Source organism: Gouania willdenowi, chromosome 5 (genome assembly GCF_900634775.1).
Source record: "Gouania willdenowi chromosome 5, fGouWil2.1, whole genome shotgun sequence".
Taxonomy (NCBI): domain Eukaryota; kingdom Metazoa; phylum Chordata; class Actinopteri; order Blenniiformes; family Gobiesocidae; genus Gouania; species Gouania willdenowi.
In genome coordinates this window covers 41348347-41369540 of record NC_041048.1, presented here as the reverse complement: position 1 = coordinate 41369540, position 21194 = coordinate 41348347, and the positions used below count along the sequence as shown (strand labels likewise).

Here is a 21194-nt window from a genome sequence, read left to right as displayed (position 1 = left end):
TCTTTGTGAAACACTGAGTCGTTGGCGTGACATTTCAATCCCCGTCTCTTTCTGACTATCTCCCCCTCGCAGCTGCTCCACAAAGTGTCTCTAATGCTTCCCTTGACCGGGTCTTTAAAGTCCTCTATCACCTCGGTAACGTCTGACTGATGCTGGCCAACGCAGCGCCGTCATCTGGGAGTGAACGAATAAAAGGCTCATGAGTGGAAACTAAATTCAGGAGTATGTTATAGCTGGGAGTTTGCACAAAGAGCATCTGGGGACACATTGAGCTTTAACAGTGGGGTCCATTTGTCCCACTCGTCACCTGAATGAAGATCTGCAGCTTCTCTACACACGTCTCCTGGTGTTTCTTCATATACGCTGTGTTTAGTGCAGTGGTTCTCAACATTTTCAGCCCATGACCCCCCCAAAAAAATAAAGGTCGCAAAGACCAGGGACCCCCACTGTAGCTGAAGGTGGTTGAACACAGACATGAACATTGAAGAACAGTCATGTGGAGACAGGACCATCTATAAGGGGGAATAAAGGGGAGAGATTTTTGGGGTCCATCCATAAAGTCAGTAAAATGATGGTCTATTGTTCTATGAATCTGTGATAACCACATTTATTTATTCATCTGAATAATATCCACTGTTATCCAGGAACGTTTATTATTATTATAGTCATCTTAAAGATGGAAATCCTGGTTTTAATCAACAAAACAAAGAAATTGGTTAAGAATAGCAAATTAGAGTGGACAAAGATTGAAAGAAAAAGTAGAAAAAAGGGTTAAAATTGTCAATATTGACTTAAAACTAGGAACAATTAGTTTAAACTGTTGAATAATGAGGATAACAAATCCTGAATGTGTTTAAATTGTCAAATTGTTAAAAGTGACAATAATATATGTGACATTAGGTGGAAAAGTAATGGAAAGGGTTTAAATAAGTGCTGAACATGTTTTTAAAGTGGAAAAAATGTGCAGGAAAAAAAATGAAATTTGATGGAGAAGTGGTAGGAAGTTTACAATCATTTGGGCCGTAGCATATAGTCATCTTAAAGATGGAAATCCTTGTTTTAATCAGAAATAAAATGAGTTAAAAGTGGCCAGAAATGGTGAAAAAATAGTACAAAGGGTTCAAAGTGTTAATAGTGACTTAAAGCCAAAAACAATTAGTTTAAACTGGCAAATAATAGCAATGACAAATCTTGAATGTGGTTAAATTGGCAAAAAAAAAAGAAGCATGAAATATGGTGCAAAGAGGTTAAAAGTGACAATAATGGGTCAATATATGTGACATTAGGTTGAAAAAGTGGTGGAAAGGGTTTATAAGTGCTGAACATGATTTGTGTAGAATAGTCATTAAAATGTGATGTAGAAACATAGCAAAAATACATATAAAGGAGCAAAAATATGGCAAGCAAAAATTGTGAAAATATCTTAAAATATGGCAAATTTGATATAGTTGCAATGAAAAAGTGTTTTTCTGCGACACATCTCAGTCTGTAGCTCTTTATTAAACAGACACTGACTGTCTGTTGTACTATTTTTATCTTTAACAGGTATTTACGGGCCAGACGAGGGCTGGGCGTCGACGTACCCAGAATGTAAAGAGAGAAACCAATCACCGATCAACATCATGGATAAAGACGCCGTCGTGTCCACGGAGTATCAGGAACTCACGCTGGAGGGATTCACCACAGAATCCTCCAATAAAACCTCCATGAAGAACACGGGAAAGACAGGTACGCCATCTAGAACGTTCCCAACACCAGAAAGGAATCGTGTGTTTGTCTGATTGATCACATAATTTAAATGTAATTACAGTATTGACATAATTTAATTGTAATTGAGTTCAGATAATTGACTTTTTAATTGTTTTTGGCATTCAAAAATTCGATAAAAAGCTGTCAATTACAGTTAAATGAAACCATTGTTGTATCTTTTCATCTGAGGGTCGTTCTTTCTCGCTCTGACAGCAAAATGAAACTGTTAAAGCTGGTTTTAGTTCAAAGCCTTCTTCTCCAATCAGGTGTGTGCTTTAGCCTACAGACGTCTGGACACCAAAGTGTTAATTCTCCTTGAGGGAACGTCTTGATATGGTATTTAATTTAATTTAATACCAATATATTCATTGATTAGGAATCTTAACAAGTTAACTAAGAGATGAGAAACTAATTAGATGATTGATAATATTATTTAATGTCTTTTACAGCTGATTTTAGACATGGGTCAAACTGACCCGTTAGCATTAGAGATGCTAACAGAAAGCTAACACAAGAGGAAGGTTACGTTTAATAAGGTATTTTATTAAAGGCTCAGTAATTGTAGTTGAACTTTAGTAATTGAGGACGTCATTGTAATTGACTTTCAGGGGGAAAATAAAAATAGTGTTTTGTTGTGGGAATAGAATTAAAAAAAAACTAGTAAAATAGCACCGTTATTTCTTTTTCTTTTTAATTTTTTGATCAAAAAATTATCTAAAGAATATTTCCACGTAAATGATCTGTTTGAAGTGGATGATTGCACGTGAACTTCAGATACAGACAACTGGCGGCCTGGGGGCCACATGAGACCTGCAAAGTAAATACACAAAATGACAGAAAAATGCACAAAACAAGAGCAAGAATACATTAAAAAATACAAAGAATTACAACATTGCAGGAACATCTATCTATAAAAAACAGAAACGTCTGTGTGTGTGTGTGGAGCAAATATCTCCCCGATGCGGTGTGAGTTCGACCTGAAACTTAGTCAACGGGTTCCAAATACCCCAAGTGTGTGTATCTGTCATTTTGGAGTATTTTGGTGAAGCAAAACGGTCAAAACATTAATTTTATAATTACGGCTTTATAATTACGCGGTATTGAGCGCGCTACTTCCGGTTCCAGGTTCATGACGTCACTGTGTCTCAGTTTGTTTGGGTTAAAAAAAAAAAAGGTCAATATTGAAAAGGTTTTTGTACCGCTAAAAGTAATTTAAGTTAATATTTCATGGTTATTTAATATCATTCCCGTGATCCCAAACTTCTCTCCGGTCATTGACTTCACTTCCTCCTTCGTCTCATGACTGTGGGCGGTGCCTGTGCTGATGGTCATTAGCCGACCATATCGCAAACTATCTGGTTATTCAGACAGAGGAATGTAACGTTTTTGTGAGCGGCTGGGTCCACAACACGGCTACGCTATGATTATTGTTTGTTCTGCGCAAGGGTGAGTGTTTCTTTTTATATTCTATGTGCTAAGGAAGATGCTAGCAGCTACAATGTAAACACACACACACGACTGATGCACGCGTGCACTACACCGGGATGTACATGGTGAACGCACACAGAGCCGTTTAGAGAGAGTTGCGACTTTGGTGTTGCAAAACGTTTATTTTTCGTGGTACTTTCGGGTCTCTCTCTTTTTCTTTTTGAATCACTCAACAACCTGATGATTATGTGCATTACGCACGCGCACGTGTGAGAGAGATAATGCACGCAGGAGATAGAGGTAGACACACACATTATGTGCATGATGCGCGTGTAAGAGATAACGCACGTAGGAGGTGGAGGTACACACAGACACGCACACACACACACACACACACACACACACACACACACACACACACACACACACACACACACACACAGTATTTATAATAAAAAATATACTAAATGAGTAAAATAAAACAAAAAACTAATATTTTTACATAAAGTACACAAAACAACAACAGAAATGCCCAAAAATATACAAAAAGGCTCCAAAAAACATGCATTACAGAAAAATACACCAAACAACAAAAAATATGAAAATGACTCAAAATATACAAAAAATAAATATTTATACACCAAATGACAACAGAAATGCACAAAACTACACCAAAAAAAAAAAAAAAATACACAAAATGACTCCAGAATTACTACAATGACAACAGAAAGATACAAAAATACACATGACTCCAAAAACATACATTACCGAAAAAATACATCAAACAAAAAAATTATAAAAATGAGTATAAAAAACAACAAACACATTTATCATGAACATGTCCCATAAATTTAAACCAGAGGAATTGCACATGCTATTTTACTTTGCACCCGCAAATAAACCCCTTTATAACACGAGAGTACAGAGTATATACACCTCTTTGTACATCCAACCTTCAAACACATTCTCATTTGGCCATAATTGACAACTCTACTTCAGCTCCCACATGAATGCATACATCCGACGGGCACTGTACTAGTATCGTAAAAGAGAAGATAAAAACACAGAAAACTACTACAAAAATGAACAAAACGACAACAGTAATACACATTAGTACTATGTAAAGGTAATTACAGAAAAGACAACAAAAGTACAGAAAAAGACAAGAAAAAACACAAAAATATGACTCAAACCCACAGTACTAACAAGCAAAATGACACACAAATACACAATATGACTCCAAAAATACACAAAAGGACAACAGAAATACACAAAATGCTTCACAACGAGCAAGACAACAACAAACATACACAGAATGACGGAAAAACTTTACTATAAAAACTCTTTGTTCGTTCATTATTCTAAATGCTGAGTCATGAATGTTGATCATGTGACCCGCTGTGATAATAGTTGCCTATTTCTGGTATAAATAAACTCACACGCTCCACGCTATGACAGCACTAATCATTTTAACACTTTTCTACTATTTAAAGCTACCGTTAGCTTAAGCTAAATGTAGCACACTTCTGTAGAATAATTGTGATGAAAACAACCTAAATATGTGTTTAAAGCATTGCAGCTCTCACACATATGCCGTGTCATGCTTTAACTTCCACTGACTGATTAAGGTCACAGTGAGTAATTGTCCCTCCCACCGTCGTGTTGTTGCATCTTTATCAAAACATCATCTTTATCTTGTCAAAGCGCAGTGAGCTCAATCTGTCACTGCGCGCTCACTGCATCTCGTCGTCCCATCTGTGGGAAAAGGTCGCGGTGGCTGACCTTCAGGTAGAAGATTACCTTAACACCTGCCAGCACACGCATGGACACAGTGGAAACAAAAAGAAGAAGAGCTCGCCATCAGTCAAAGTGACAAATGTGCCCGTGTCCAGCGACCTGCAGCAGCAGCTCAAACCTTCAAACCTTCTGTTTAGAATCACAGAGCGAGGAGCGCTGAGGGATTGATTTGGGAGGGTCGCGGCGTGTAGATAGGCGTGGAAAAATGCAAACGCAAACAACAGCTGCACAACAAAATGGCAGCGCTTTAGCCTCGCTACATAATGCATGGATAACAAGACAAATGTCCCGGCGTTTGGCCATGAATAATGCATGATGTGTGGAGGAACAGATGAGCGTTTTATCTGTGGACCATCACTTCTCTGAGATGTTGCTGAACGCGGTGAATGATGGATGTGGATTGAAATGCTTATTATTTATCTGCTCTGTGTTCTTTTTCTGTGTATGTCTGAACATTTCAAGAGTGAACTGTCACATTCAGCCACAAATAGAGATTTCACTTGTGTGCGTGCTAAAATGGGTTGTTAGCCTCACCAAATCAAACAAATGCTTTTCAATTCTTTCAGGTGGAATACGTTACAATAACGTGCACATTTTCAGCACTTTTTTGTCATCTTTTTGCTCCTTTTAGTTTATTTTTGCTACATTACTCCCATTTCTGACACTTTTACATCACATTTCAAGGCCTTTTCTGCACATTTTTTCCACTTTTAAGACATTTTTGGCATTTTAAACCCTTTCCATGATTTGTCATGCCAATTATTTGCCAGTTTAAACTATTTTTTCTTACTTTTTAAATGACATTATCTGAACCTCCCATTTCAGCCCCTTCTAAGCCAATATTGACACTTTGAACTCGTTTTTTACCACTGAGCTTTTCATGCGTGCACATAAATTATCTGAGATGAGTCAGAATCTATTTGTGCTTCTTTCTCGCGCTAATATAAACACATCACTTGATTTACCGTACATCGTCAAAACCCATCCCAAGCCCATGGTATAACAATCAAAGTGAAGCCTGAGCGACACACACATGTAAATTCCAACCCAGGAACGTAATCTGCACTTTAATTAAAGAAAGTTTATATTTTTATTTTATGTTAAAAAAGAAAAAAACATATATTATTGTTTAACTTTTGCATGGAGTGAAAAGGAAGAAATGTGCAGTTTATTTTGGTTTATGAGTTCAAACAATTCAGCCTGTTTGTAAGAAGGTTATAAGAAGAAATTATACTAGTTATTAAAAATCTTCACAATTTCAATAAAAGAATAAGAATCTGTATCTTTAAATCCAAAATATGATCTGTATGTATTCAAATTGAAAGGAGTTAAGTGCATCATTATATCCCAATGCTTGATTTAAGTTTTTTTTTTTTTTCAAATTGAATTGTTGGTTGCGTGTATCCTCCTTACACTACTAATGTTGAGATATATCATACTGTGATGCAAAGAGCGATCAATATTGAGGCACAGAATAGTGAAGAACACTGTGTTATGTTCATTAAACATTTGAAATTCCTGTTCTCTATCTACTCACATCTGTTTGGAAGAGTCTGAGAATCCTCTTCAATATGGGGCAAAGTTTTGTAATTAAATAAACTGCAAATGAATTTACTGTATGTAATATATTCACTCATTGTGGACTCGTGTTTTTTTCCAGTTGCCATCATATTGAAAGATGAATACTTTGTCCGTGGAGCTGGTCTACCTGGGAGGTTTAAGGCAGAGAAGGTGGAGTTCCACTGGGGTCCCAGTAACGGTTCTGAAGGTTCTGAGCACAGCATCAACGGGAAGCGCTACCCCGTAGAGGTAAGACTGTGCAACAGGTGTTTAAAACTCTGTCCTTTTAATGAGAATACATGATAGAAAACTCGGGATGCAACGATTCACTCAACTTCCGATACAATTCAATTCACGACACTGGGTTCACGATACGATTCTCTCACGATTTATTTTTTACAAAATGGGACTGTAGACAAATGATGACTGAAAAATATTCCTTTATTTTTTTTCGGGAAAAAACTAGAAAATACTGTACTATTTTCCTTTTATTTTTCATTGTCAAAAGAATCCCTTGATAAACTATTCAAAGCAATGCAATTTAACTTAAAATAAATTTTGAATGAAATAAATAAAGGAATAATACAAATGAAGAAGAAGCCTATTAATTTAAATTCTGGTTCTATAGTAAACAATTCAAAACTGCATAATAGTTCTTTTTCTTTTTAAAAGTGCAACTGAAAATGTATTTTGTGCCTTAACGATTGGACTTTAAAAAAAACAGTCATTGCACTATATTTACTTCAGATGTTTGTTTGGACCAGCAGAGGGTGCTGGTAACCCAGTGGTCAGTTAGCATGTAGATATTCTACCAGTGAAGAAGAGATGCTACACGCTAGCAGACAGAGCTAATAGAAAAATGTGACTTTTACAGATACTGGTGATAAAGGGGTAAGGAATCATTTATGAACATGTTTAAGAGTAGGAGGCGATTCCGCCCGCCGCCTATGCTTCTGGACAAGAGAAGGATAAATATATATGCTGTTTAAAAAAAGTACTGCGATTCTATTTTCAGAGAATCGATTTGAACCGTGATACCTATGAATCGATTTTTAACTGCCTTACGATTAATCGTTTCATCCCTACAGAAAACCAACAAAAAAGGTGCATATCTGTAGTTCACCCATTAAACGGTTACAAAGCAACTAAAATCTCTTCTCTGGTGCCAACGTGTGAATTACAGTCGTATATATTCCTCCTCTTTGCTGCAGTCAGGTGAATGGATGAATATTTATTCTTTGACATTTAGTAGATCAGAACGCTAATGAATCAGGTTTGAGAATACAAACTTTCTTCTTCATTCCACCCACAGCTTTTTCCTTTTTCTCACTTTTATTCTCTTAAGAAACAAAGTAAAAGTGTTTGTGAGTCTGTGATTTCAGACGGTTTTTATATCATCGTTTCTATTGATTCTCCTCAAACTACAAAACTAAACTTTTATAACCAGATGTTACTGTGACTCACATGTGTTTATATTGGGTGACACACACACATGATTTTTTTATTTCTACTGCTTGGATTGAAAACTAATAATATAATAGAACCCAGAGAACGTGACCACTACACCAACTTCAGCTGTAATTATACACCTGCTTCATTTATTAAAAACAAGATGGCAAACACAGTAGTCCGTCGCTATAACGCGGTTCACCTTTCACGGCCTCAGTGTTTCGCGGATTATTTTTACAATGCAATTTTGGATGCAATTTTTTTTACAGCATATGAACGTGCATTGTGTTCTGCGTCCTGATTGGCTAATGCTGCGTTCACCCACCAGTGACACATCCAACACGGTGAGTTTCACTGCCTGCTGAAGCGAGGAGCTGTGCTCCTTTTTCTCCTCATAAACATAAACCACCAGTGAAAAAAAGCCGGTGTGATTAGCGGCTAATGCTATGCTAGCTCAGTGCTACAGAGAGAACTTTTACCTGCTACTACCACCTCCTCACTGATTCTCCTTGACGCCAAATCCTTCCTAGTCCTGGTTATAAAGGGCGTGTCCTACAGCTCGAGGTGATCACACACAGCTTCTACTCCATGGTTGAATGGGTGAACAGACCAGTGTCCGTGTTGACGTGACGTCATCATATAAAGTGTGTGGTGAGGGGGTTTTACAGCCTTAAAACATGTATAATAATAGTAAAAAATAAAGCTGACTACTACGGGGATTCCCCCTATGCGGTTTATTTTTAGAACGTAACCCCTGCAATAAAAGAGGGACTACTGTATATCAAACACAAAGATATATGTGTCATCACACAAATACCGCAACAGTTCCGGCCCACCTGGTCCTTTCGATTAGCCTCTGGTCCCACATCAACTAAATCAACATTTGAGGAAACCAGACTCATGTTTTGTGACTACTTTGCACCGCATGGTTCCACCAGGTTCTGTGGTTGACACCTCTCATGTAGCCGCTAGCACCTAGCTCGGTCCACTGCTGTGTATGCTCCTCTTCATTTAACTGCAGTCCTCTTTCTAATAAATCCAGTTTGTGAGACAACAAATTGTGATTTGAATGGAATTGCTGTTTAAAACCAATCGTTACACCCCTAGACTAAACTGTTGGGGGTCAGGTTAGGGTTTAGATTTAAAATCAGGCAGGTGAGAGGAGCAGCTGACAGATGATGAGACGAGGGAAAGAAGTGCTTCTCTCCGACCTCAGAGCAGCAGGAGAACTGCTGCGGTGGAGATGACAGACCATCAAATGAGGTGAGGAAAGATGTCAGAGACACAACCAGAAGTCAGTGGGAGAGAGAGGAGGAGATAGGTTCTCAGGAATAAATTGGTAGAAACCGTATCAACCGACTGACACATTCAGGAAAATGAACTTCCTCCAAAGGTAGAAGGTAGGAACATGTGGGTTATTCCAGTCATTGATCAGGAATCAGAAACATGTTGGACAGCGTTGGTTTTGTTCCATGACAAACAATAGGTCAGATAATCAATAACTAGCATTTTTGTCTGGTGTAGACTAGTTGTTCTCAACCAAAATAAAGGTCCCAGAGAGCGGGGACCCCCACTATAGCTGAAGGTGGTTGAACACAGACATGAACATTGAAGAACAGTCATGTGGAGACAGGACCATCTATAAGGGGGAATAAAGGAGAGATTTTTGGGGTCCATCCATAAAGTCAGTAAAATGATGGTCCATTGTTCTATGAATCTGTGATAACCACATTTATTTATTCATCTGAATAATATCCACTGTTATCCAGGAATGTTTATTATTATTATTATAGTCATCTTAAAGATGGAAATCATGGTTTTAATCACTAATAAAATGGTTCAAAGTGACCAAAAATGGTGGAAAAGTTGGTGAAATGGGATTTTAAAAACCACAGAAATTACATTTTCCCTGTACTGACCAATTATCTTGACCAATATCTTTTTTTTTTTAAATATATTATTATTATTTTATATTATTTTTGCCTTAATTTTTCCTTTCTGTATTTGTATTTAGCTTTCTTGTTTGCTTACTTTTTGTGTCTTTGGCTGCTGTAGCTTGTGAATTTCCCCACTGTGGGATAAAATAAAGGATTATTTAATCCAATTTATTTCTGTTATAACCACATTTATTTATTGACCTAGAATATCATCCACTGTTATCTAGGACAATTATTATTATTTGGGCCCTAGTATATAGTCATCTTAAAGATGTAAATCCTTGTTTTAATCAGAAATGGTGCAAAAATGGTGGAAAAAGTGGTGAAATGGAGTTTTAAAAACAACAAAAATTGGTTAAAATTTACAATTGTGGTTCAACATATGTGACATTAGGTAGAAAGGTAGTGGAAAGGGTTTATACGTGCTGAAATTTGATGTGGAAGTGTCAAAAATGGGAGTAATGTGGCAAAAACGCATCAAAAAAGCTAAGTTATGGCAAGAAAAAGTGATGAAAATAGATTAGAATATGGTGTGTTGGGTGAAGTTGCAGAAAAATGGTAAAAAATAAGCAAAAATGGGCTCAAATTGTTCACTGAATGTTCTTGAAGACATCAGCGTTCACTACTGCCATTGCAGTGGGTGGTGGTGGTATTTTCTCCAGGCTCTCCACATGAATGATGTATGATTTACAAGCCTTGTCATCTGGTAATTGTGCTCTAATAGGTTCCCCTGAATGGCACAATAAAGTAGAGACCTGCTCCTCCCCCCACCTGCTGTTTTTAACACTAATACTCTGCTTAATATGCCAAGTACTGCTTCGCCACGCACCACTGCACACATCACATCACTGGAATCTGTGTGTGTGTGTGTGTGTGTGTGTGTGTGTGTGTGTGTGTGTGTGTGTGTGTGTGTGTGTGTGTGTGTGTGTGTGTGTGTGTGTGTGTGTGTGTGTGTGTGTGTGTGTGTGTGTGTGTGTGTGTGGGTGTGTGTGTGCGCGCGCGCGCGTGTGTGTGCGTGTGTGTGTGTGTGTGTGTGTGTGTGTGTGCGCGCGTGTGCGTGTGCGTGTGTGTGTGTGCGTGTGTGTGTGTGTGTGTGTGTGGCACCTCTTTATCTCACTCCTCTCTCGTGTTGACCGTCTTTTGTCAAATATGCAAGAAAACACAAAGAATCTGTAGAATAGATGAAAAATGGAAGTTTAACTTTGGTTTGCACGTCTTAGCTTAACTTTTCTGTAATTTGGTCCTCGACCTCCATTATAAATCATCTAAAAAATACAACTTTCAATAAAGCGTTTGAGACTACACATTAGTATTTAAAGGATGTGGATCTTCCCTGAAAAATGTCCTTCATTTTGTGACAAATGTTTGTAATTTAGGGGAATGTTGTGATATTTTCTGTTGTATCAATTTAAACCAATCAGAGAAAACTTTCTTTAATGGCTAATGGTTTATTGTAGGGGTGAAATGATTGGTTTTAACAATGATACATTTAAAATCACAATTTGTTGTTGCTGATTCAATTCGTAGATGATCTTGGTTCATTCGATTCAGTGACTTTTTTATCCAAAATGATAATGTGTATACACAGTGTGGGTGAAATAATTCCCTGATACTGGACAGTAGATGAGCTTTAATAGATTAATGTTGTTTATTATAAGGGACGTCTATAAATTAATGATGGACATAAACAAACAAGTAAACAGCATTTACATAAAGTCCAAACACTTCAGTTTAAATGAACACGATGTTAACTTTTCTGCTCTCATTTTTAATAAAAAGACATATTAGGTTTACCTGACTCTTCTAGGCTATGCGGACGCCCTCTGGCATAGGGCGCTGCATGCAGCCTGCCTCCAGCAGAGGGTGCCACCGCACGGCTGACGGCACCTCTCACAGTGAGGGATGCTCACACATTCCTCCTTTCTGCGTCTGCTACGTCAGAGTGACTGGTTCACATCTGTCGACCTCAAGGGCGCGTATTTCCACGTCCCGATATATCCTCCTCACAGAAAGTACCTACGGTTTGCTTTCCAGGGGATATGCTATGAATACTTCATCCTCCCGTTCGGCCTCTTTTTGAGCCCGAGGGTCTTTGTGTGCTGTAGAAATGCAAAGATTGCCCCGTTAAGGAGGCGGGGCATTCATTTGGCCACGTATTTGGACGATTTGCTGCTCCTGGCCTAATCGGAGACAGAGGCCAGGGCTCATATGCGCATTCTGCAGCATCACCTGTCCGATCTCAGATTCACGGTGAAGAGCGTGTTATCCCCTTCCCAGGAAATAGTCTTCCTGGGCCTGTCCCTGCACCCGTCAGCAGAGCGGGTGAGGTCTTGCTCTGTTCCGACAAAGGAGATCTGCTTGGTTCAGGTTTTATCTTCGGTTACTCGCGTTGATGGCTTCGGCCATCCTCGTGATCCGTCTCGGCCGCCTACACATGAGGGAATTCCAGCTGTGGGTGGTCTCACTTAAGCTCAATCTCGTGCCTCATGGCGTACAGAGAGTTTTGGTTAGGCCAGAGTGCAGAGCATCACTGCGTCACTGGCGAGCCCTCGGCTTCCTGAAAAATGGTGTGACCTTAGGCGCTGTCACAGACAGGAAGGTGATCTTTACTAACGCCAGCCTATCAGGCTGAGGTTGGATTCACGAGGGCTGATCTGTGAGGGGCCGCTGGAATGCGGCCCTCCGCTGCTCTCACATAAATTACTTCGAATTGTCAGCGGTGTTTCTCACGCTGATCCACTTCCTCCCGTCTCTCTGGGGACATCATTTCCTGGTGAGGATTGACAACACCACGGCCGTGGCGTATATCAACCGGCAGGGCAGATTACGCTCCTGTTGGTTGCTTTTGCTGGCACGCAGACTGATTCTATGTAGTGTGGGGCGTCTCCTCTCGCTCTCAGCCTGCGACAGCAGATCCATGCGCAGCGGGAGCTGCTGTCGCAGGCTGAGAGCGAGAGGAGGCACGGTTTTTCATCCACGCCCAGTGAGTCTGGTGCTGTGAGCCTGGCCACTGTGTGGCACAATCAGCCGTAGGGTTATCATGGGACGTGATCTCTACCATACAGAGAGCTCAGGCCCCTTCCACTAGATCTCTTTATGACTCTAAGTGGAAGGTGTTTGAGGACTGGTGTCTCCAGGGTCTGCAGCCGCCTACAGGTCTGCGTGCACACTCGACTCGTGGACTTGCCACATCCTGGGCCTTGTTCAGGGGAGGGTGTGTCCAGGACATCTGTGCGGCGGTGAGCTGGTCCTCACCCCTCACGTTTGTCCACTTTTACATGCTGGACGTATATTTACTGTCCTGATGTAAGCAGACTCTTGCCCCCTGGGCTGGTGATGCTCGGTAAGCATGTCTGCACCACGGGAGTTTCCATATCCCATAGTGAGACATCTCAAAAAATATTATGAAACAGAACTATTGGTTACTTTTGTAATCGTGGTTCTATGAGTAATGTGAGTGAGATGTCTCACCAGACTGCCTTTCTTTCTCGAACAAGGAGAAGAGTTTTGCTTACTAAGAATGACGCGCACCTGTTCATCCCCTCCCTTTATAGGAGGTGGGAGGTTCTCCCATCAAACTGATGCGCTTCACTGGCCAATCAGGTTTGGCAAAGTGAAATAGGTAATGTGAGGAATGTAGCAGAGGCGACATCCCTTAGTGAGACATCTCACTCATATTACTCATAGAACCTGGGTTATGAATGTAACCTACAGTTATCACAGAAATGTAACAAAAATAATCACTTCTTTTTAAAACTAAAATGACTGATTCAGAAATATACGCAAAAAGGTACAAGAACCCATACAATCAACTCAATGACAGTAACGTTAGTACTTGGAATGTATTATTTTATTTTTCACCTCTGGTTATTTCCTTGTATCAATACAATCAATTGATTACCTTTTAAAACCATTTTAGATTGATTAATGTCCCCAGGAAGGACAACTAGCCGAGCACAGATCGATGTAGTTGGATTGCAGAAATATAAATCAATGAATTGATCTAAAAGATGAACCGTTACACCTTTAGTTTATATTGTACCTGCATAGAGTCAGTGGTGCTGAACTGTCTGTTCTGTCTCGACTGACTCTTACCAAGCTTTGGTTTTTATCTCTGAGATGTGATAAACGAGAAGAGCAAAGGATGAAAAGATGGAGAGTGTGTGTGTGTGTGTGTGTGTGTGTGTGTGTGTGTGTGTGTGTGTGTGTGTGTGTGTGTGTGCGTGTGTGTGTGTTGGTGGGGGGCTGGATTGATCCAGAGCTCGCTCTGCCAGCTTTTACCCACCTGCCAAGATAAGAGAGCCACTGTAAATTAACACACGATAGGGGGCTGAGAGCATGACTCGTGTGTTTGTGTTTGTGTGGAGGAGTTGGAAGGGTAGGTTGTGCTCTCACACCCTCACACACACACACACACACACACACACACACACACACAGTCTTCGCCCCAGGTATCACAGATAAAGATGTGTCGTTGATGAATGGGATTGTATTTCCCATCAACCTTTGCTGCGTGGGAAATGGAAAGTGCACGCCTGCTCCTAAATCATCCGATGAATAATGATAACACATGCGAGCACTTCTCATTTCTCCGCACTATTTGTCTGCAAAGTGTCGGCACAAAGTTGTTTGTTTCTCGCTGCATCAGGGTGTGTGTGTGTGTGTGTGTGTGTGTGTGTGTGTGTGTGTGTGTGTGTGTGTGTGTGTGTGTGTGTGTGTGTGTGTGTGTGTGTGTGTGTGTGTGTGTGTGTGTGTGTGTGTGTGTGTGTGTGTGCGCGCGTGCGTGCGTGTGCGTGTGCGCGTGCGCGTGTGTGTGCACTACACACGTGTGTGTTTTCATCACAGCAGGGATGAAAGTAGCCGAGCCAAATGGGTCAGGGTAATGTTCTTCACAAACTCATAAAAGGTCAAACTTTAGGACACGTGTCAAACTCAAGGCCTGCGGGCCAAATCTGTCCCTTTAGAGCATCCAATTTGGCCCACAGGAGAAAGTAAAAAAGAACCGAAAAAAACATGAATTATTGTGTAAATGAAACTCAACAATATTTACAGGCCCTCACATGCACATGTCATTTTTAATCTTCATCTTCAATGATTTCATCACGTTTGAGTAAAATTACCATAATAACATTATACTTGGGCAAATATTAGCGGCGTTACCGTCATTTAAATGAACGTGTTCCCGAGATGCTTTCAGGGTCCCTGGGAAACCCAGACATTAACTCATAAAGTATCCCCAAAGAGCCTGGTCAAGACGTGAAAAGAGGACATGTCTGAGTAAATCTGGATCTATGGTCACCCTAGACCAGATATCTCAAACTCAAGGCTTGGGAGCCAAATCTGGCCCTTTGGAGCATCAAAATCGGCCCTCAGGAGAAAGTAAAAAAGACGAAAAAAAGCAATTATTGTGTAAACAAAACTCAACAATATTTGCAGGTCCTCACAGTTTTCCCGTACTTTTTATCCCATCATTTTTAATGTTAAATAGTTGAAAAAACTACAATTTTTTTTTGACAAAATCCTTCAATTTTCCTTATATTATTATATATTATTTTTCTTAATTAAATGGAAATTGGTCACAAAATCTAGGAAATTTAAAGTTAAGACCCTGTTAGGACTGATATCTGTCACTTATTGCTTGGATATTGTCGGTTTCTTACATATTTTGTATTTTATGTTACCGGAGAAGTGTAAACTACGGCACAATATTGTTTAGATTACTAAAATGAATTGGACACCCCGATTTAAAAAAGACAGAAAAAACATGAATTATACACAAATTCAATTAAACTCAACAATAATTGGAGGATTGCAGTTTCCCAACATTTTTATCACTTGATTGCAGTCATTTTCAATCTCAAATTGTTCAAAGAACACAATTTTCCTGAAATTATTTCACACAATTTCCCCAAATTAAATAACAATTGGTCATAAAATCAATGAAAGTTAAAGGTTCCATATCATTCTATTTTTCACCATCATCTCCATTTGTTCTAAGAAGCCCAAAAACATAATATTTGAGGTTTATTTTCACAAACTCTCCTGTTTTCCAGATTTTTAGCCTCAGAAAAGTCATTTTCTGATCAACTCTACACAAACAGGCTGATTTACGTCCTACTTATGCATATTTATGAGTGGGCGTGTCTATAGACGGACACTGACTTTCTCCTCCCCGCACGGTGACGTAGGGCCAGAGGCCGACCCGCCCTCCTCCTACCCACTCTGTAACTGAGCTCATACTGCTTTATAAACACAGACAGAGCATGGGGGCGGGGCGTTCACCTGTACATACATAGACTGTAGAAAATACATACATAGCACTGTGCAAAGGATGTTGAAATGCTCACCTTTGTAGGCGTGTCTGTTTACATGTCAATCACAACAGAGAGCTTCCTGGAGGCGTGGCTTCTCCAGCTCAGTGCCGCGTCAAATTTTTCATCAAAGTGTGAACGTGTCATCAAATTGTAGCGATGTGTTTGTGTTCACCCTGTAGTAAGAAAGGAGTAAATCACCCTTTAACTAACGATTGATGGAATCAATGATAAAACACTTTGATCATGTGTATGAAGTCATAACAGACCTTTATCATGTTTAAAGTCCATTTAGCGTAACATGGACCCTTTAAAAGAGAAAACCTTACTTACTTTGTGTCATTTATACGTCAAAGTGCAAACTCAGGCACATTAATGTTGAAGTTACTTGTTTTCCATCCTATAATCTGTGGACCACTTAAAGTCAAACTACCACTGAACTAAAATGAGTTTGACAACCCTGTGTTAGAGAATATAATCTGTATTTTTTAGCTGAGATGTTGAAAATGAACATATCTTTAATCTAAAAACCCTGTTTAGAATAAGTGTCCATAGAAGATGGATGAATGGTGTTTTTTCTAGTCACTCAGCTTTGTTAAACACGGCCCCAAAAGGCAGAGAATCAACAACTATCCGTCTTCATCGCTAAGTGTTGCTAATCCGTCTTCATTTTTCTGCTTTAATTCTCCTGTCAAACCCAAACATGAAAGCCGCCCACTTTCTCTAACTCTCTGAATCAGATACAGTTTAGTTTTATTCTTTGAGCCTTTCAACTTCTTCCCACGGACTGTTTTCTTCACAAAAGAGAGTTAAAAACAATTGGCTGCAGATGAAATGATGAAAAGATGAAAAGACGTGCTGCATTTTAATCAGTTAAAACAGAGACGTTCCTTGGTTGACGTGTCAGATAAAAGACGAAGCCACATCAGTTGGTACATGGGTAAACCACCCCAAATCTGTACTTGAGTATGAGTACCGTTACTTTAGATTAACATGACTCAAGTAAAGGTAAAAAGTAGTTATTCAAACAGTTACTCGAGTAAGAGTATTTAATTTACTATGTCAGTATATAGTTAAAGAACTACTCAAGTACTGAGTAACAGGTGATTAACTTCTGTTTTATTGATTTTTTAATTAGAGCGTGAACATCAAACAGAGAAAAAAAAAACTACAATATCATTTTAACTACATATCAGTCAGCATGCATTTTAGATTTGGTGCTAAGGCTCTTTTCTGGGACCTCTCTGCCATTCCAGCTGCTGCGTGAAAAGCCTGAAGCAAAGGGAACTCCCATTCACTTTTCCATGAGCTACATAGAGAGGCATAAGCAGAGAGAGCGGTCAGCAGGACCCCCTGGAACAGAAGCACTGATATTTAGATGGCAACAAAAGACAGTGTTTAATTAGACAGAAGAGGAGGAGCTGCGGTGGGAGTGGGTTGCGAGGCTGTTTGCAGACGAAACGTGCAGAAGTAGGCGTGTTGCTGAGGTTTAAATGCAGTCCTGAGACCAACTCTAACCAATGGGAAGCATAGAACATGATCAGCAGGATGATTAACTGATTAGGGGATGGGTGCTAACAGGTAACAGCTACTGACTGATGAAGGGGCGGGGCTAGCTTGACTTCCGTGCCTGCCTGAACTAATGCAATGTTCGCGATAAAAAACAGGAATAAAACAGTCAGTGCTTATATAGAACTCTCCAAACACTCTGTAGCTTTCCAGGAGCTGTGTGTGAGACTACAGCATGTACCCTAAGCCAGTCTTTCTCAAATGGGGGTACGTGTACCCCTAGGGGTATGTGATGGCACTACAGGGGGTGCTTGAGAGAGACAGTAAAAAAATTAGGAAATAAAAGCATTTAAAAATGGGGTTTTATGAAGTCTATTTTAGTTAAAAATGATAATCATAATAATTATGATGGAAATTGTGTTGATTGCAACATGAACTGATAATACAAGTCAGTGTTGGTCCCAGAATAGGAGGGAGATTACTGTAAATGATAAAACTATAGAAATGAATATATTTAAGAAGCACTAAATACTATTTTATTCATTTATTTACAAAATGAGATTCTTTATAATGTGGTATTACTCGTTTATTCCATCATTATGATCTATGGTTGTTTTTTCATAGAATTCTGGGCAAAATATTATAGTCAAACAAAGGGGGGACTAGGATTCAGAAATGGGGTAAAAAGTTCAAAAAAAGTTCAAAAACCACTGCCCTAAGAGATGCACATATGACAGTTACTTATGACGATATAACAGGGCTAATATTAGCATTATGTGCAGCCAAACCCCCCCAAAAATGACAGCTTAATGCAACGTGTTTTCTCAAGTGGAGTGAAGTCGTCTGAAATGTCAACATTTCTACGCTGACACAGATGACATCACATGATATACAGTAGCTGTTGTTTTCGTAGTCTCACGTCATCGTTTCTTCCGTTGTTTCTACCATAATTAACATAAATGAGTCACTTTACTTCTGTATGTGTGTGTGTGTGTGTGTGTGTGTGTCAGGGCCCAATCCTTTCAGCGCATACGCGAAATGCGACTACATCCGGTCGACCAGCAGAGGGCGACGGTTCCAATTCTGCTGTTTTGTAGATGGCATGAAGAAGGCCACAGATTTTTTCAGGTCACAGTTTTAATTTATCATCTGTCAGTAAACAAAAGAGGTTTACATCAACTTTTTAAACTTTTACTGATTATTAGAACAACCCAAAGCAGCACAAGTTGTCATTGATTTACATCATCAATGACGTCATTTCAACATGGCGGCACACAGGGTAAAGTAGTCCCAGTTTTAAAAGTTAAAAAGAGGTTTACAGTGACATATTTAACATTTCCTGATTATTTAGAGCAGCTAAAAGCAGCACAAGTTGTCATTTTAACTGAAAAATCTGCTAAATGATGTAAAAATCAGGCTGAATGTTTCACTCCAATAGAAAACAATGGATGTTTACAGGCAGTGGGGCCCTGTGACATCATCAATCACACGATTTCAAGATGGAGGAACACAGGCTCTAAAACTGTAAAGTAGTCCATTTTTTAAAAGGTAAATAAACAAATATGGTGCATAATAATGTGTTTTGTTAAACATAGATCTACTAACAAGGATCCCTTTAATGGTTTTTGTCGTGTTGGTGTCTGCAGTCTGTCTCTGCATGTTTGCGTTTTTCACTGAGTCTCTTGCAAAAAAATAAATCCATGTCCATGCATTTACAATCACATGTGATATATGGGATGTACAGTTTCTAAGTCATTGTGATAATAAACCTCACATTATATTTTTACTGCTATTATTACACATTGTTTGAGGCTGTCCTGTAATAAAAATGCCCAGCACTGAGGCGCTCTCATTAACGTGGAATGTGTAAATGTCAAACAGCTGAATTTTATTTGGCATGTGCTTTGTCAGAAGAATCCAAATGCCTTCTGCTCGCTGGCAGCGACGTTTCATTTCAATAACACGAGTGACCGTCAAACCCTCGTTACATAACGGCTCCAATCACATCAGCATAAATACATGAGAAATGTCGGAAAAGAAGCAAGAAACAAAAATCTGTTCAAATGTTTGACACCTCACAGGCAAATTCAAATTGTCTCTGGTAATAATATTCAAGCCTGTGGCGACAGATCCATATTTAATAGGTCGGACGTTAAAAAAAGGTTGGACCTGATGAGAAAAAAGGAAAACCTGCTCTTATTTTGAAGGGGATTTATACATGTTTTTACTATTTATTATAAAAGAAATAAATAGGTCAATGTTGAAGCGTATACTAGTCAACTGAAGGACTTCCCAGGGTTCAGTTTGTTTCTCAAGAGTCAAATCAGTTATTTTAAAGAACAGAAATGGAACTGATTTAAAAAGGTTTATTCATATGCAGTTAATTGAGTTAAAATTGTATCTTTTTATAAAACCATCACATAGACAGAAGTGTTCAAACCACACCTGATTTTTAATTAATCAGCCGAAAAGTAAAAAATATAGATAGATACGTAGATAGATAGGTAGATACGTAGATACATAGATAGATAGATACATAGATACGTAGATAGATAGATACATACATACATAGATAGATAGATAGTTAGATACGTAGATACGTAGATACATAGATAGATAGATACATAGATACGTAGATAGATAGATAGATAGACAGATACGTAGATAGATAGATACGTACATACATAGATAGATAGATAGTTAGATACGTAGATACATAGATAGATAGATACGTACATACATAGATAGATAGATAGATAGATAGATAGATAGATAGATAGATAGATACGTAGAATGACATGTAGATAGATAGATAGATAGATAGATAGATAGATAGATACGTAGATACGTAGATACGTAGCTACGTAGATACGTACATACGTAGATAGATAGATACGTTGATACGTAGATACGTAGATAGATAGATACTTAGATACGTAGATATGTAGATACGTAGATAGATTGATCGACAGATAGATAGATACGTAGATAGACATGTAGATAGATAGATACGTAGCTACGTAGATAGATAGATAGATAGATAGATAGATAGATAGATAGATAGATAGATAGATAGATAGATAGACATCTAGATAGATAGACATCTAGATAGATAGACATCTAGATACGTAGATACGTAGATACGTAGATAGGTAGATACGTAGAACGTAGATACGTAGATAGATAGATACGTAGATACGTAAATGGTTAGATAGATACGTAGATCGATAGATAGATAGATAGACAGATACGGAGATAGATAGATACGGAGATAGATAGATAGATAGACAGATACGGAGATAGATAGATACGGAGATAGATAGATAGATATATAGATAGATAGATAGATACGGAGATAGATCAATAGATACGTATATAGATAGATAGATAGATAGATAGATAGATAGATAGATAGATACGGAGATAGATAGATACGGAGATAGATAGATACGGA

The 21194-nt window shown here is 38.8% G+C and overlaps 1 protein-coding gene across 1 annotated transcript in view; it reads left to right on the top strand.

The window, feature by feature from the left end:
• Positions 1-21194, top strand: part of LOC114463275 (receptor-type tyrosine-protein phosphatase gamma-like) — a 303535-nt gene that overhangs the window by 188653 nt on the left and 93688 nt on the right. The window contains exons 3-4 of the mRNA XM_028446736.1: positions 1546-1728; positions 6635-6783. Coding sequence (XP_028302537.1) covers positions 1546-1728; positions 6635-6783 — 332 coding nt within the window. The remainder of the gene's footprint in view (positions 1-1545; positions 1729-6634; positions 6784-21194) is intronic.